We start from the raw sequence: 14,440 nt of genomic DNA, 5'->3' as shown, positions 1-14,440 counted from the left end.
CGAATTAACAATACAATATAATATAATAGTAATAAAACAGTGACAGTAGTAGTGCATAAGGGTGTAGTGTCAGTAGCAGCATTAATGGTTGCGATAATAACAATAGTAATACAATGTCAAGTGTTATGTAGCAGTAGTTGTGAGGTTATGAAGGATTGAGGATGGCAACCTGTAGAGTAGGAGCAGGGCCCATCATTGATATGGGAAGCTTTGTATCTACAAGAGTCCTAATTGCAGCACACCTACCATAAACCACAGTGGATCTCCTCTCCGCCCATCTGGAATAGGTAGGGGCTGTCCTCTTCATGACTGCTCCCTTACCACTTAGTGTTTGTAATCAAAAGTAAATGCCTACTAAAAAGCAAGCCTGTTAACCAAAGCACATTTTCACTTCAGTTGCGTCTACGCCCGCTTCTAGGATCTACTCTACGGTGGCACAAAGACGTGACTCTTAAGTTTTGCCCCCATGGAATGCGGAAAGGCTGCTTCCTGTCCTGCCAGTTAAGAGCTTTGTTATCAGCCCAAATGTCTTCAGTACTCAAGGAGAACATTTCTCTGATTCAATTATGAACTCTGCTTTTTCTCCCTCTCTGCGGTAATCAGGAAGGGAGCAATCATCGTCTGAGTTCTTAAGACCTAAAAGGCCTGCTGATGCACAATCAGAGACGCTTCCTGATGTTTTCCTCCTCGGTTCTGTTGGGGATATTCTGAGTTCAAGCCTCAGAGGTCATTGTAAGCCTAAAGACCTAACCATCCCTGAATACAGAGATATCAGGCTATTAATCCACTAGTTTCCCTGTCTAATAAAACAACCAGTCCCCCTATCTGAGTTACATGGTATCATCCATTTGAATGAGCGTTTTTTTTAACAGCTCTCGATAATATTCTACACCACCAAACTCTCAGTAAACAAATGAAAGGCTTTAAAAAGCTGACTTGTTTAATGGCTCGTAGAGTGTAGTTGTGCCACAGCTGTGGGAACAGTATTCCAGAGCCAGCCAGACCCTGAGCCTGTCAATCAAGCTTGCCTGCTGCTCAAAGAAGGCCAAACCAGCTGGAGGCTGGGTTTGAAGTGGCTTTAGTGCTGCGTTTGTGGTCGTGGAGATAAGGCAAACAGAAACAATCTCTCCTTGGACTCAATACCTCACGGCACAATAATAATAAACCAAATTCAGAATAAACATTATGGATTTTCATTAAAATACAGTGGTGACATTTCCAACCAACATTTCAGGTAATGCAAGTTTCTCTTGCATGGTTAAATAAGAAATGAGACAAGCAGCCACTTCCATTAGTAGTAAATTTATTGAAAAAGAAAGATACAACCAATTAGATGGATGTTTCACGGTCCAGAAATATGTAACAGAAAGTAAAGAAATTCTTTTTTTTTTATAACCTTTTTTTATATTCATACTTTTGAAAATCTGCACAAGAGTCACTACCATACTAACCACATTTAAAAAGACATGGGAATAACATGGACGTTTCCATTAACGTGAAGTAATGGAACAAAATTGAAACAGGCTAACTACAGTAGCTACAGTTAGAAAACTGGAGGTAAATGTAAAAAAAAAAAAAAAAAAAAGAACTTGCTTCTTCATCTTTTTACAACTCGTATTCACTTTGTGAGTAATACACAATAAAAATAAAAAATAATAATTAAAAAAACCTTTGTCGTCAGCACCATTGGCTTGCTTCTCTCGCTCTATCACCCCATTAATGTACGACCCCACTTACTCCCTCCAGAACTGTGGCAAATTCAGCTTTTATGACTCACTAGTTAAAGAGAGTGAGTCACCCTCAAAAATCCTCTTAAAATTCTGCCTTTTCAACCAAAAAGTAAAACAGATCCACCTGCATTCATTTTGCACGGGTGGTTTGCTGTAGAAGCGCATAACTGTACAGATCAGAAGACTCCCAACCGTTTGCATGCTAAAGTCAGCTCAAAAACGAACCGTCACCTCCTCTGCACCTGACTCGTCAATCACGACCCTTATAGCTGGGCCGTTAAACACGACACTCTCCTTCATATACGCAGATACTCTGTTCAGCACGCAAGTCGTTAATAGTATAAAAGGACCATTGGGTTGTAGAATCTACCACTGCGTTCTAGAATCTACCACTGCTGTGTGGTTTAAACAGACTGGAAGCTTCTATGCTGTAGTGTCTACTTGACTCCGCCTCTCGGCATAAAACATTGAGGTGATTGGTCAGTGTCCTCAGTGACTTGCCATTGGTATTTACTTCCTTCGCATTAGTAAATCGTCAAAATCTCTTTCCAAAAAACGATGACCTGATGGTGTTCTGCATACAATACGCTTGACTAGCTGTGGCCGTGAATAGAAAACTTGATTTAAAATTTGATGATTTGAATATAAAGTGATCATTCAAAAGTCTACTCGTCATAATAGGTATTGAATTTCTGACACCGGCCAATATTTCCCTGTTAGAAATGCTTGAGAGAAAAGGTCCAGAAAAAACATAAATGATTGTGACTTATGTCCCCCTGTATCCCAAGCAGTCAAACGAGAGCACATGAGGTAAATACATACATTGTGATACATACTATGTATGGGCATTGCTTATTCCTATGAAGACATGTGAGAGGGGAAGGGCATTCATGCTACAGATGCTTCTCGCATAGTGAAAATGTATTTTTCATGAATCTAGATATACATTGGTGTGTAGTCCACACTTGATTCCGACCAATGGTCAGGAAACACCATTACCCAGAATGCCAGTGTCCAAGGTGAGGCAGGAGGCAGGTTTTAGAAATCATAATGTAACCAACATAGTCTTTTTTTTCTCTGCATAATATCTGCAGAACTTCGAAATTGGTCACATAGCTTCAAAATTCAGACACATTCAGACACACATCTATGAGATCCACAGGCTTCATGTCCAAGGTGTCCTGCACTGAGGTGGGGGTTTTAGCAGATGTTTAGAGCTTGTGCTGGTGAGGAGTAGTAGACAGTAGAGCTGCATCACACATGAAGCAATGGGGTGGTTTTTGTGGAATTTTTAGTAGGTCTGGTGGTCTGTGGATTGTAGTGGGCTCCTCGGGCTTGGGGGCTCTCGGGGGGTGATGGTTCATCACTGTGGCCAAAGCAACGGGTAAGGGTGGGGAGGTACACCGCACAGTTCCTGTGGATGAAAGCTGGAGTTTGTTCGTGTGTGTGTGTGTCGGGGGGGGGGGGGTGTGTATATGGGGCTCTGCTGGCCTAGAAGTAGTCCTGTTTGGGGGTGTTGAGGGGGGGGGGGGGTGTATATGGGGCTCTGCTGGCCTAGAAGTAGTCCTGTTTGGGGGTGTTGAGGGGGGGGGTGTATATGGGGCTCTGCTGGCCTAGAAGTAGTCCTGTTTGGGGGTGTTGAGGGGGCTCAGGAGGGGCTGGAAGATGAGCTGGTGTCAGGCAGGGCGCTGGGCTGCTGCTGCTGGTCCTCCGGTGTGCTGTCGGCCTGGCCCAGGGCCATGGCTGCCGCTGAGTGTTTGCACTCGGGAGAGCCACACTCGCAGCTGAAGAGCTTGCCTTTGATGTCCCAGAAATGGTCGCCGTAGTCGAACCTGAGAGAGGATGGCGTGACGGAGGGAAAGAGTTAGATCAATCGTCAATCCTAGTCTTGATTCCGCAAAATTATCATCAAAAGCTTGCCATTCCATTCCTTGTAAATACCATTGATTAATGGCCCGTAAACATTTATTTAGGCCTAATTCTGTTTGAATCTCAAGACTATTAATTCAATACATTTGACTAAAGGTAATTCAATGCTATAATTCAATGTCTGGTAGAGAATGTTGACGCTGTATTCTCCTTGAGAAGTTGGCCTTGTCCAGTTGGCCTTGTCCTCAGTCCTGTATGTCCCAGCTCTCTTACCCTAGCTCTTCCCCAGCCTTGATGTTCTCACAGGCAAAGAAGGCAATGTGTGGGAAGCGCAGGTCCTGGTGTGACGTGAACACTCGACAGGGGAACAGGTTCGGTTCGCACATGTGGTTGATGAACCGGCTGATGTTACCATAGAAACGGGCGTCAATGCAGTACACGTCTCCCACCTGCAACAACATTTATAAAAAAAAATAAAAAATAAAAAAAATGGATCATAATGAATAAAGCAGTGTGTACTGCAGGGGGAATTCTTCATGGGCAGAGATATCAAACAGAATCTAAACAATTAATTATAATTATCAAAAGAATAGCAGAGTGCTTTTAAAAAAAGCCATACCAGGAAGAGCCTCAAGAGAGGTTGGAATAAAAGGAATTGTTGATCACTGGAAAAGAGATAGAAACCTGCCTGCACAGAAGATGCGTCTACAGCATCAGTGGTGCAAGTATCTATCACCTATATAGCAACCAAACTATCTATCCATCTATATCGCAATCAAACTATCTATCCATCTATTCATCTAACCTGTCTATCATCTATCTTTTATTGAAATGTACCTACCAATTACCTAATTGGAATTCAATTACCTACCGTAATTTATGGAATTGAAAAGGAATTCAACCCAACCCTGCACTGAACACCCTTTAATATGTTTGGAGTCTACTGTATGTAAAATAACCATACTGGGCCAAAACTGTGCATTTTGATTTGTTTTATTTAACAACTTCACGTTGAACTAATGATTATTTTCAAAGCTCTGGTTATAGTTAACATGGAGGTGCCCCCTACCCTGAACTGATACCCACCTTGCTGTCCAGGTTGAAAAGGTAGGAGTCATTTTCCCTGACATCAGCCTCTGCATCAGAGATGATCTCACCAACATACCTGTGGACAGGAAGTGAGGTCAGACACCCATCAACACCTCAACTAGCAATGCAACTCCATCATGCACTGATGGCATTAGCAGGAATATAGAACCTATTTAGGATATACACTAAACCACATTATGTGTCCTGATAAGATATACTGTAGGTTTGATACTCACTCCACCACAAATGTGCCCTTGGGAATGTCCTGTAGGGTTCGGACCCCCCAGCCCTTCCGACTGGTCCGGAAAAGCTGCAGCCGAAGCCTGAGAGAAAGAAAATCAATCATTTGAGCTGTTTATGTTCCTTGTATTTTCCTGGTGTATTTCCTGCACGCATGTTCTAAACAGCGGTCTAGTCTAGTACCTCAGTCCGTTCTGCACCACTCGGTTCTTGCAGGTTCTCCAGCAGGAGCAGGCGTGGTTACACTCAAATATGAGGGGTGGTTCGTCAGGGCAGAACTCCGGGAGCAGACGACCCTCCTAGGAACAGTCAACAGAAATGACAAATGATATGAAACTTGTTCAATGATTAACCCAGCCACTAAGTTCACAAATAATACATTTGCATGTCATTGGTCAAGTATTCAGCCGTACCTTGTCATACCAACAGCGCAGACTGAGTTGGCCACACATGCAGGTACTTGATGAGCAGTCGTCTTTACACACACAGTACTGTGGACCAAAGACAGAGTGAGGAAGAGAGAGATGGCCATTTCACCCTGCATGTAATGCTACTGTAGCATGTGTGTGTGTGTGTGTGTGTGTGTGTGTGTGTGTGTGTGTGCTCATTCTCGACTGTGTGACAGTCCTCCCCAACATATGAAACACCCACCTGTAAGTGAGTGATGTTCTTGTCAATGTTCATGGGGGAGGTGACACAGTTGTCTGGGATGTATTTGTAATTGGCTGGACAGGGCTCACTGTCCACAGAGTTGACACAAGATACAGGGACTTTCTCATACCCCCGGGCTATGTCTCTGTGGAGGGAGAAGGACTGGTCACCAGAGGGCTATTACTCTTGAAGCAAAGCCCGAAGAAGAGGGGGACATCAGAGAGAGGAATAGAGAGATAGAGAGGGGATGTGTGAGAGCAGAGAGAGAGAGAGGAGAGGAGAGAGATATACCTGGTAAGGACCTTCTCCTCCTGGATGGGAGTGTTGCCCTGGATGGAAGCGCTGTCCGGGATGGAAGAGCTGCCCAGGATGGAAGCGCTGCCCGGGATGGAAGTAATGCTCCTGGCCTCCCTTACTCTCCTGTTAGCCTGCAGGGTGAGCCACACCCTAGAACTGTGGCTACAGCAGTCTGGCGGCGTCTCCCCCTCACGGTTCTTCAGGTTGACATCAGCCCCACGAGACAAGAAGAGCCTGAGAGGACAGAGGCCAACGTTAAACCCTACCACTCCAAACATGCATTTACTGGCCTGGTCTCCCATCTTGGACATCACCAAGCCTACTCCCACTGACCATCCCACTTCAATCCACTCAGCCTCTTTTCATTGACAACTCTTTCAACGTACACCAAACCCCTAACCTGTGTTTTATGTTCATTACTATACAGACCCATAAGACTGTGGTCAAAGACTACGCTCAAAGAAGTACATGGGTGCTTTTTTTTCCTATCAACAAATCACTTGAGCAGTTTCCTCCTCGAAAACCTCACTCACGTGACACATTCAAGCCTGTTCTCCCGTGCGGCGATGTGCAGAGGGGAGTCTCCGTGGATGTTGACAGCGTGGAGGTCACAGCGGGCATCTAGGAGGAGCTCTGAGATCTCAACGCTGCCAGAGAACGCTGCCCAGTGGAGGCAGATGTTCTCCTCCTAAACAAACAATCAATCAACAGTCAGAATACCACAGACGCAACAACCAATAGTCAGCAATTCACACAACCACCAACAGTCGGCATAATGCATGAGACCTAGACACAGTCAGGACCACAAATCAATGTCATGGTAAGGCTTGTCAGGTTGAGGTCATGACCCTGGTTGCCCCTGGTTACTGACCTTGTCCCTGATGTTGATGTCAGCTCCCTTGGAGAGCAGCAGCTTCACCTGGTCCAGGTGCTTGTACTCGGTCGCCCAGATCATGGCCGTCCATCCACCATCATCCTAGAGAGGGACAGACATTACAGACTGAAAAATCAGGTCTCTAGGGTATGGTCAGATCTAGTCTGGCATAGCCATATGTTATGTTATGTGTGCGCCATCTTTTCCGACCGTGTAGGACTATTTTGCAGAGAGTTGTTGCCAATGCTAGCTTGCAACATTGAAGAAAATGGAAGAAAACCTGAACAACCAGGAACAACTGAATTCAGATTTTTTGAGCTCCGCCCAAGCAAGGTATTTGATTGGTTTAATGTGCTGCGAGGCGTCACTCATTTCAAACAGGTTTCCACCCCTTTGTAGCTCCTTTCTGCTGGATATCCCAGGCTTTCCCAATTAGGAAAGCGTGGTCTCAACAAAGTTAGGCCAGATCCATTGGTATAGGACCCTTAGTGTGAAACAGCCCTACACCATCCTTCCCGTGATCTAGGCCTACTCCCTTAGAGAAGCTGACTGTGTCAGGTACCGTTATTTGAATATTTTAAACAAGATATTTCAAGGAATAGGCTTCAAAGTCGTAGAGAGCATCATAGGATGCTGATGACAGAGATATTTTTCTCCAATAGCTCAAGGACCAAACTCATGGGGCAGGGTTACCCTCCAAGGTTAAGGCTACCATCATACATCATGTCTGCCTTGCCAGCTGCCTAGCAGCAGCAAAGTCACCCACTTCAAACAGCGACACATCAAATGCCGCACCCGGGCACTAAACTCTGAAGCCTCATATTAGCCACATATCAGAGCGCACTCCTGCATCACAGGGTCTTTGATGGCGGCACACAGAGGACGTTTCACATTTCCTTTTTAAACGCTCGAGCATTGATGCCTTGTCCAGATCAATTTAAGAGTCAAAGCGAGACATCCGCTGAGACCCCTAGCCAGAGATACTCAACGACAACAACAACTTTCTATGGTAATGTAGCTTTACACAAACACATACATTGAAGTTCTCAAACAGCAGGGGACCAATGGGGTCAGACCTCTAAAGTGCATGCTGAGAGAATGCTGGTTATTCAGTGGTAACAGGGGAGCTGATGCTCCCCCACACTAAATACATTTGGATTGAGTGGTAAAGCCTGTTCTCTAGACTAAGTAAATTCAATCTTGTTTAAAGTCAGTGTGTTGTTGGTAGTTTTGCTGTTTTGCTGTGGCCATCCTGCCTGAAGCTCTGGGACATGGCTTCAAACAGATAGTTTCTGTTGAAAGCTAATTGCTGAAAATCTCCAGTGGGAGGGCCTGAAACTATTCTGCAAGGTATTTAACTCCTACTCACCTTGGACTAGGACTAAATACATTTGGATTGAGTGGTGAAGCCTGTTCTCTAGACTAAAGCGACAGCCTCTGCGACAGATCCTCCCATACCTCCAACCTTACTGTTACCCCTCTTCCAGGTTCTGATCATCATTTTGTATCATTCTCCCTTCACCTCAAATCCACCCCCTCCTAGTCAGTCTCTACCCACACTGTGTCCTCTCGTCGCAACCTGTGTCCCCTCTCCCTCAACGCTCTCTCTTCCTCTCTTATCCTACCTACCCTCTGTTGAATCTTTCTTCCTTCTATCCACTGATGCAGCCTCCTCCACCCTCCTGTCCACTCTTTCCTCATCCTTCGACTCTCTGTCCACTGACCCCAAGGCCAGCACAATCCCCTCCATGCACTCCTTGGCTGTCTGAAACCATGCAAGCTTGTAGAATAGGGTTCCAGGCAGCTGAGAGGAAATGGAGAAAAACCGGCCTCCTTGATGACCTAAAATCTCTCTCTCTCCTCCTCAACTACACCTCATCTGCATCAGCTGCTAAAGCTTCTTACTACCATTCCAAAATTCAATCCTCTGTCTCTGACCCAAGGAAACTGTTCTCCACATTTTATAATAATAATATATGCCATTTAGCTGACGCTTTTATCCAAAGCAACTTACATTGCAGTGAGTGCATACATTTTTCAGTATATATGGTCCCAGCGGGAATCGAACCCACAACCTAAGCGTTGTTAGCACCATGCTCTACCAACTGAGCCACAGAGGACATTTTCCTCACTCCTCAACCCACCTCCTCCCTGTCAGCGGATGACTTCACCTACTTGTCACCTACTTTGAAAAGAAGGTTGATGACATTAGCAGCTCTTTCTCTCTACCTCTCACAAACATTGCTACCACTCCTCCCAAACCCACTGCGCTACCATCGGTCTCTGGTTTATCAGCTCTTTCCCCCCTCTCCCCTGATGATATTCTAACACTGGTCACATCCAAGCGGGCAACCACCTGCCCCCTTGATCCTATGCCCTCCCCTTTTCTCCAATCCATCTCCAATGACCTCCTTCTGTTCCTTACCACCATAATCAATTCCTCTCTATCCACAGGATCTGTCCCAACTGTGACCTCCTCCCAGACAGCCAAGAACCTTGGGGTGATCCTTGACAACCACTTATCCTGTGTGGCAAACATCACAGCACGCTCCTGTAGATTCTTCCTCAACAACATCAGAAGGATTCGTCCATTCCTCACCAGAGAAGCAGCACAACTCTTGGTCCAGACACATCTCTCGCTTTGACTACTGCAACGCACTCTTGGCCGGGCTCCCCGCCTCCACCATCAGACCTCTGCAGCTCATCCAGAATGCTGCTGCCCGTCTCATGTTCAATCTCCCCAAATTCTCCCATGTCACCCCCCTCTTTTGCACCCTTCAAGACCCATCTCTTCAGTCTACATCTTAACTGTCCCTCCTAAAGACCTCTTCATCCCCACTACCCCCCTGTACAGTTTATCTACAGTAAATAAATTAAATTAATGAAAAATTCTTCCAGCATTGTGATTGCCAACAGCCCCTGGTCCTAGCATAGATTACTTTTTCTTACGATGACTGATGGATAGATGATTCACTTACTTAGACAAATGAATTTGTTGTAAGTCGCTTTGGATAAAGGCGACTTGCTAAATGCCAAAAAATGTAATGTAAATGTAAATGATGCAACGGAAGGGGGAAACTATTAGGACCCCATGTAGAGGAGAGGGGGGCAGTGCACCCACAGAGAGGAGAATAAGCCCCCTACAGAGAAGGCACTAGAAAGTACTCAACAATATAAAACACAAACTCTGCAGTAAAATAGATCTGGGGCAACATGAAAGCATGATACTGAGACAAGTACAAACTTCAGAGTCTCCTCGCGTTGTTTACAACGCCACCATAACCAAAGCCATTCTAACCTAGCATCTTTTTGGAGACACAATACATGATTTTACTGAATACTCTTGAAAGGACAATCGTATCCGATATGCTTATCATTTTTCACGGTTCATCAACGGGGAGGAAATGGAACTCACCTGACAGTTGATATCTACCAGTCCTGTAGAGAGGAGATGCTCCACGATGTTGTAATGCCCAATCTTAGCAGCTAGGTGGAGACAAGTGAAGCCCTCCACATCCTGTAGAGGACAGCTCACTGTCATTGCTCATGTCAAGATGTGCACTTCAATAAAATGCAATCACCAAATAGCCTATTAACATGGCTTGTATACTATAAATACACATCTACCCACAGCAGTATCGCATCCTCTGCCCCCCATGGAAGTACAGAAAGTACTTTGCAGAATGAAGTGTGTGTAATATAGTTATTGTAGCAGGGGAGGCTGGTGGAGGTAGAAATCAGAAGACGGGCTCATTGTAATGCATGGAATGAGGAATGTTTGATACTATTCCTTATTCCGTTCGATGCATTACAATGAGCCCGTCCTCCGATTTCTACCTCCACCAGCCTCCTCTGGATTGCAGGTACGACAGGTGGTAAGTGTGACCCACCTTGTGGCTGGCGATGGCTCCTGCCCTCATCAGGTAGCGGACCGTCTCCAGGTGGTTGTTTTCACAGGCCTCCATTAGAGCCGTACGCTGGTCCTCATCACAGATGTCTAGGTTAGCACCGGCCTGGGAGGGGCACGACAACACAACTCATCAATATACAGGAACTAAGCGTCCTGTGGTGATCCAGTGGTCTAGTACCATGGCCTGGGGTGGTCCAGTGGTCTAGCACCACGGCCTGGGGCAGTCCAGTGGTCTAGCACCACGGCCTGGGGCGGTCCAGTGGTCTAGCATCACAGCCTGGGGTGGTCCAATGGTCTAGCACCATGGTCTGGGGTGGTCCAGTGGTCTAGCATCATGGCCTACAGTGCACACCCATATGCCCATGTCGGCATGGGTTTGAATATAATATATATACTGGAACTAATCATTGGTGAGCCTGAGTAGGTTTGGTCCTTGTTCTACAGGTTTGTGTAATGCAATGTACTGTAGTGTATGCCTCTTCACTCATTCACTTGGGTGGGTCTTGCTGAGCCCTACCTGGATCAGCATATGACAGATCTCCTGATGGCCAGCCTCAGATGCAACATGGATGGGGGTTCGCCTGCTCTGGCTCTCCATCTTGAAGTTGGGGTCTATTCCATCCACTGGTGGACAAAAAACATTGAGGAAAAAAGAGTGGTCACATGTTTATACCTCTTCAAATGAACCACTTCACTTTTTCCAATTTTTTTTTTTTTTTACAAGATGGCCGTCCTGGCCCATGAAGATAGCTCCCCTCACCCAGCATGAGCAGGACCTTCTGTAGCTCCCCTTGTTTGGCAGAGATGAAGAGCTGCTTGGGGTGGAACCGCAGCTTCTTGGGCCTGACGCACAACAAAGACGACAAACAATGAAAAACAGGTGAGTCTTGATAATCTTGACAAATAAATCTGAAGAAATTCGATGTGTGCCTTTACACAAGCAGACCAGCACTTCTCCTTCAAACAACTCAAAGGTTTCACAGCGAGGTGTCTTACTTCTCTGTGTCCAGGGCCAAGAGGACGCTCTCCAGGGTCTCTTTAGCTGGTCCTGGGGGGGGCATTCCCACTCCCATCCCCATCCCAGCAGGCAGTACTCCTGCTCCAGACCCCCCAGGGGTGATGGAGGCGTCCAGTCCATGTCCGTGGAGGATGGGCAAAGAGCTGTCTGCTCTTCCACCAAGCTCACCGCCCAAAGAGAGCCGGGATGGACTGCAGGTCAAACACAAAGATGGTCAATGATTGACTAAAGACGCTTTTAAAAAGACCAGTCCCACTTTATAAGATTTATTATAATATGAAAGGAAAACAACAAGATTTTATTACTATCTGACAGCCAGAGTTTATTGGAAAAAAGATCTTATCAGATATAAAAGCATATATACAAACAAGTAACCGTTTTTTTTTTTTTTTTTTTTTTTTTTGTCCGTTTGTCTCTTTCTTTTTGTCTTGAGTAGTGTAGTGTTGGGTTCGGTTGTGTTTGTTTTGTTTTGGATGATAATACATTAGTTAATACATTCTCCTTTTTATGTTTGTATAGTCTGTCCAAATGAGATACAACGATGACTCATGGAGAGGGGAAAAAAGGGGGAAATGTATGCGCACCATTTTATATTTTGATAAAGAGATATGGTGAGTCAACCATTATTTTGTGTGAGTACTATAAGAACAATTTTGTTTAAAACAAATAACTTTGTTTATAACTAATAGACTGAAAGGTAGAAACAAGCAGAATGTATATTTTGATGACAGCATGCCAATTGGGTTCTTTCATTATCTGCTATTGTTTACAATGGAAACCCTTTCACCAGCCCACTCTAGGCATCCCAACCTACCCTCCAGTGGTGGTGTCTGCCCTGCCCTCGGGAGCCCCCGGTGCGGCCTGCCCGTGTGCGTGTGTGGGAGGCACCATGGAGGTGGTGTCAGCCTTGGCGATGGTGACCTCCTTGGCCTTGCTGGCCTCCTCTCCACAGTGTGGACAGAAGCACTGGCCCTTTAGCACCGAGGCACACGCACGATGGAAGCGGTGAGAGATGTTGACATCTGGTTGGCACTCCAGGAAGGTCCCCTAGAACGACAAACAACCAGGTCAAGGACAGTGTAACCTCGAACCTCAGTGATCAGTCCTTGGACAAAATGGTGACACCTTATTTTTGGTGATACAGTGGCGCCATATAGACATGGTGGCATAAAGACAGCACTGTACCGTCATATGATTCTGTACACTGTACCGTAAAGATGACAAAAGTCCACTTCCAGAAGTCCTAATGAAGGTGCCTCTGAAACACCTTACCACCTAGTACCAGAGACTCCACTGTCGTGCCATTTTGTCATTGTGGAAATTAAAAATGCTACAATGCAGTCTTAAATGTCATGGTAACTATGGTGTGCAGAGTTCACATTCTATCAGCAGTGCTTCATTCCAACGAGCTAGTCAGAAGCTGCGAATATCAGGGGAAATATTCATCACAACAGGTGCCTTTTTCCTCTAGACATCTCTCCTATGCCTCTATTGTACTCTTCTACAACCTGTCTAAGTTGTATTTTGAGTTTTGTTTGCTCACCTTCGAAGAACAAGTGTGATCTAAACCACTAGTAACATCAACTTTCTACATCAGTGTGTGTGCAAGAGACACATTGTTCCTCGTGGTTAGGTTTTGTGTGGATGCGTAATGCCATCTTAAATTGCCGAAATAGAATGTGTGTGTAAATTAATGTTTTTATAATTATGAAGGTGGAAGCTTAAATTCTGCGCCCCTTCCTTGAGATCCCTTCTCCCGATGGGCCAAATGAATCTCTGTGACAATGTGGTGAAGCTAAGGTGTCATATGACTAGGATGGAGATCTGATTGGTTCCCTTGCAAAAAGCTCTTAATTTAAATACTGTGGTTGGAAGTCAGGGGATGAAAAACTGAATGTTTAGTGACAGATTCTCTCTCTTTGTCCTGGTGTGTATTCTCATCTGAGCCTGTGAGTACTGTAGGAGTGACCATGTGGTCCTCTCTCTCTCATTTATCATTGAGGGTAGAATGTACATTTTCTCTGAAGTATTTGCCTTGTAGAAATTGTATAAGTTTACAGTATTATTAAAGCCTCATTTGATTCATCCTATTTGACCATTATTGCACTCATCAGCACAAACTCAAAAATTCTTTGCACATTCTGTTAATTAAAGTGCATGGTGTCAGATTAATAATATGAATTTATGCTTTGCTATTAACAATATATAGCCACATATCCTTGCCAAACCTTTGCATTGTAACTGCCAAGCTATTAGGCCTACAATTATAGCGGCACTATGACAGCTTTTTAATAGCGGATCAGCAGTGTAAAGATAGCTTTAGCGAAGGATCCTGCAATAGTCACAGCCCAAGTAAAGAATTTAGGGGCTACTTTCTAGGACCCAGATTACATCTAGTCCTGGAATTAAATCCATGTTCAATGGAGAATCTCCATTGAAAGTGCCTTCTAGTCCATCAGAATCCTTAATCTGTGTCTCTCTCCCAGACAGTACTCACAGCCCTGCAGAAGAAGCCACAGCCTGGGCAGCACTGGTGCTTGACCATGCCGGCCCGGTGGTCCTCACACAGAACTAGCAGCTGCACAGAGTTGGACGGACGCATCATCTCGTGCTTCTGAACTGCACTCTGACACCGACTCAGCTGTATGGAGAAAGACATTTAGAGAGAGACGGCAAAAGAGAGTAGAGAGATGATAGAGAGACAAAAATGACAGAATAAAAGAGGACAGATACAATGAGACCCAGTAAAGGAGGGGGGTGAA

At 45.2% G+C, this 14,440-nt stretch overlaps 1 protein-coding gene across 3 annotated transcripts in view; it reads right to left on the bottom strand.

Moving 5' to 3' along the window:
• Positions 1 to 1,292: 1,292 nt before the first annotated feature.
• The window catches only part of ehmt1b (euchromatic histone-lysine N-methyltransferase 1b), a gene marked incomplete at its 5' end in the record, with an annotated part of 30,672 nt that continues 17,524 nt past the window's right edge, over positions 1,293 to 14,440 (bottom strand). For all 3 annotated transcript variants that reach the window (XM_083670344.1, XM_083670342.1, XM_083670343.1), the window contains 17 exons: positions 1,293 to 3,562; positions 3,873 to 4,048; positions 4,686 to 4,764; positions 4,925 to 5,011; positions 5,112 to 5,227; positions 5,342 to 5,419; positions 5,580 to 5,724; positions 5,871 to 6,110; positions 6,410 to 6,564; positions 6,748 to 6,852; positions 10,166 to 10,267; positions 10,641 to 10,763; positions 11,178 to 11,284; positions 11,421 to 11,503; positions 11,657 to 11,869; positions 12,493 to 12,725; positions 14,176 to 14,319. In XM_083670344.1, coding sequence (XP_083526470.1) covers positions 3,379 to 3,562; positions 3,873 to 4,048; positions 4,686 to 4,764; positions 4,925 to 5,011; positions 5,112 to 5,227; positions 5,342 to 5,419; positions 5,580 to 5,724; positions 5,871 to 6,110; positions 6,410 to 6,564; positions 6,748 to 6,852; positions 10,166 to 10,267; positions 10,641 to 10,763; positions 11,178 to 11,284; positions 11,421 to 11,503; positions 11,657 to 11,869; positions 12,493 to 12,725; positions 14,176 to 14,319 — 2,370 coding nt within the window. In that variant the 3' untranslated portion in view covers positions 1,293 to 3,378. The remainder of the gene's footprint in view (positions 3,563 to 3,872; positions 4,049 to 4,685; positions 4,765 to 4,924; positions 5,012 to 5,111; positions 5,228 to 5,341; positions 5,420 to 5,579; positions 5,725 to 5,870; positions 6,111 to 6,409; positions 6,565 to 6,747; positions 6,853 to 10,165; positions 10,268 to 10,640; positions 10,764 to 11,177; positions 11,285 to 11,420; positions 11,504 to 11,656; positions 11,870 to 12,492; positions 12,726 to 14,175; positions 14,320 to 14,440) is intronic.

This window comes from Argentina silus (genome assembly GCF_951799395.1).
Source record: "Argentina silus genome assembly, chromosome: 5".
NCBI lineage: Eukaryota > Metazoa > Chordata > Actinopteri > Argentiniformes > Argentinidae > Argentina > Argentina silus.
This window is presented reverse-complemented; position numbering and strand designations above follow the sequence as displayed.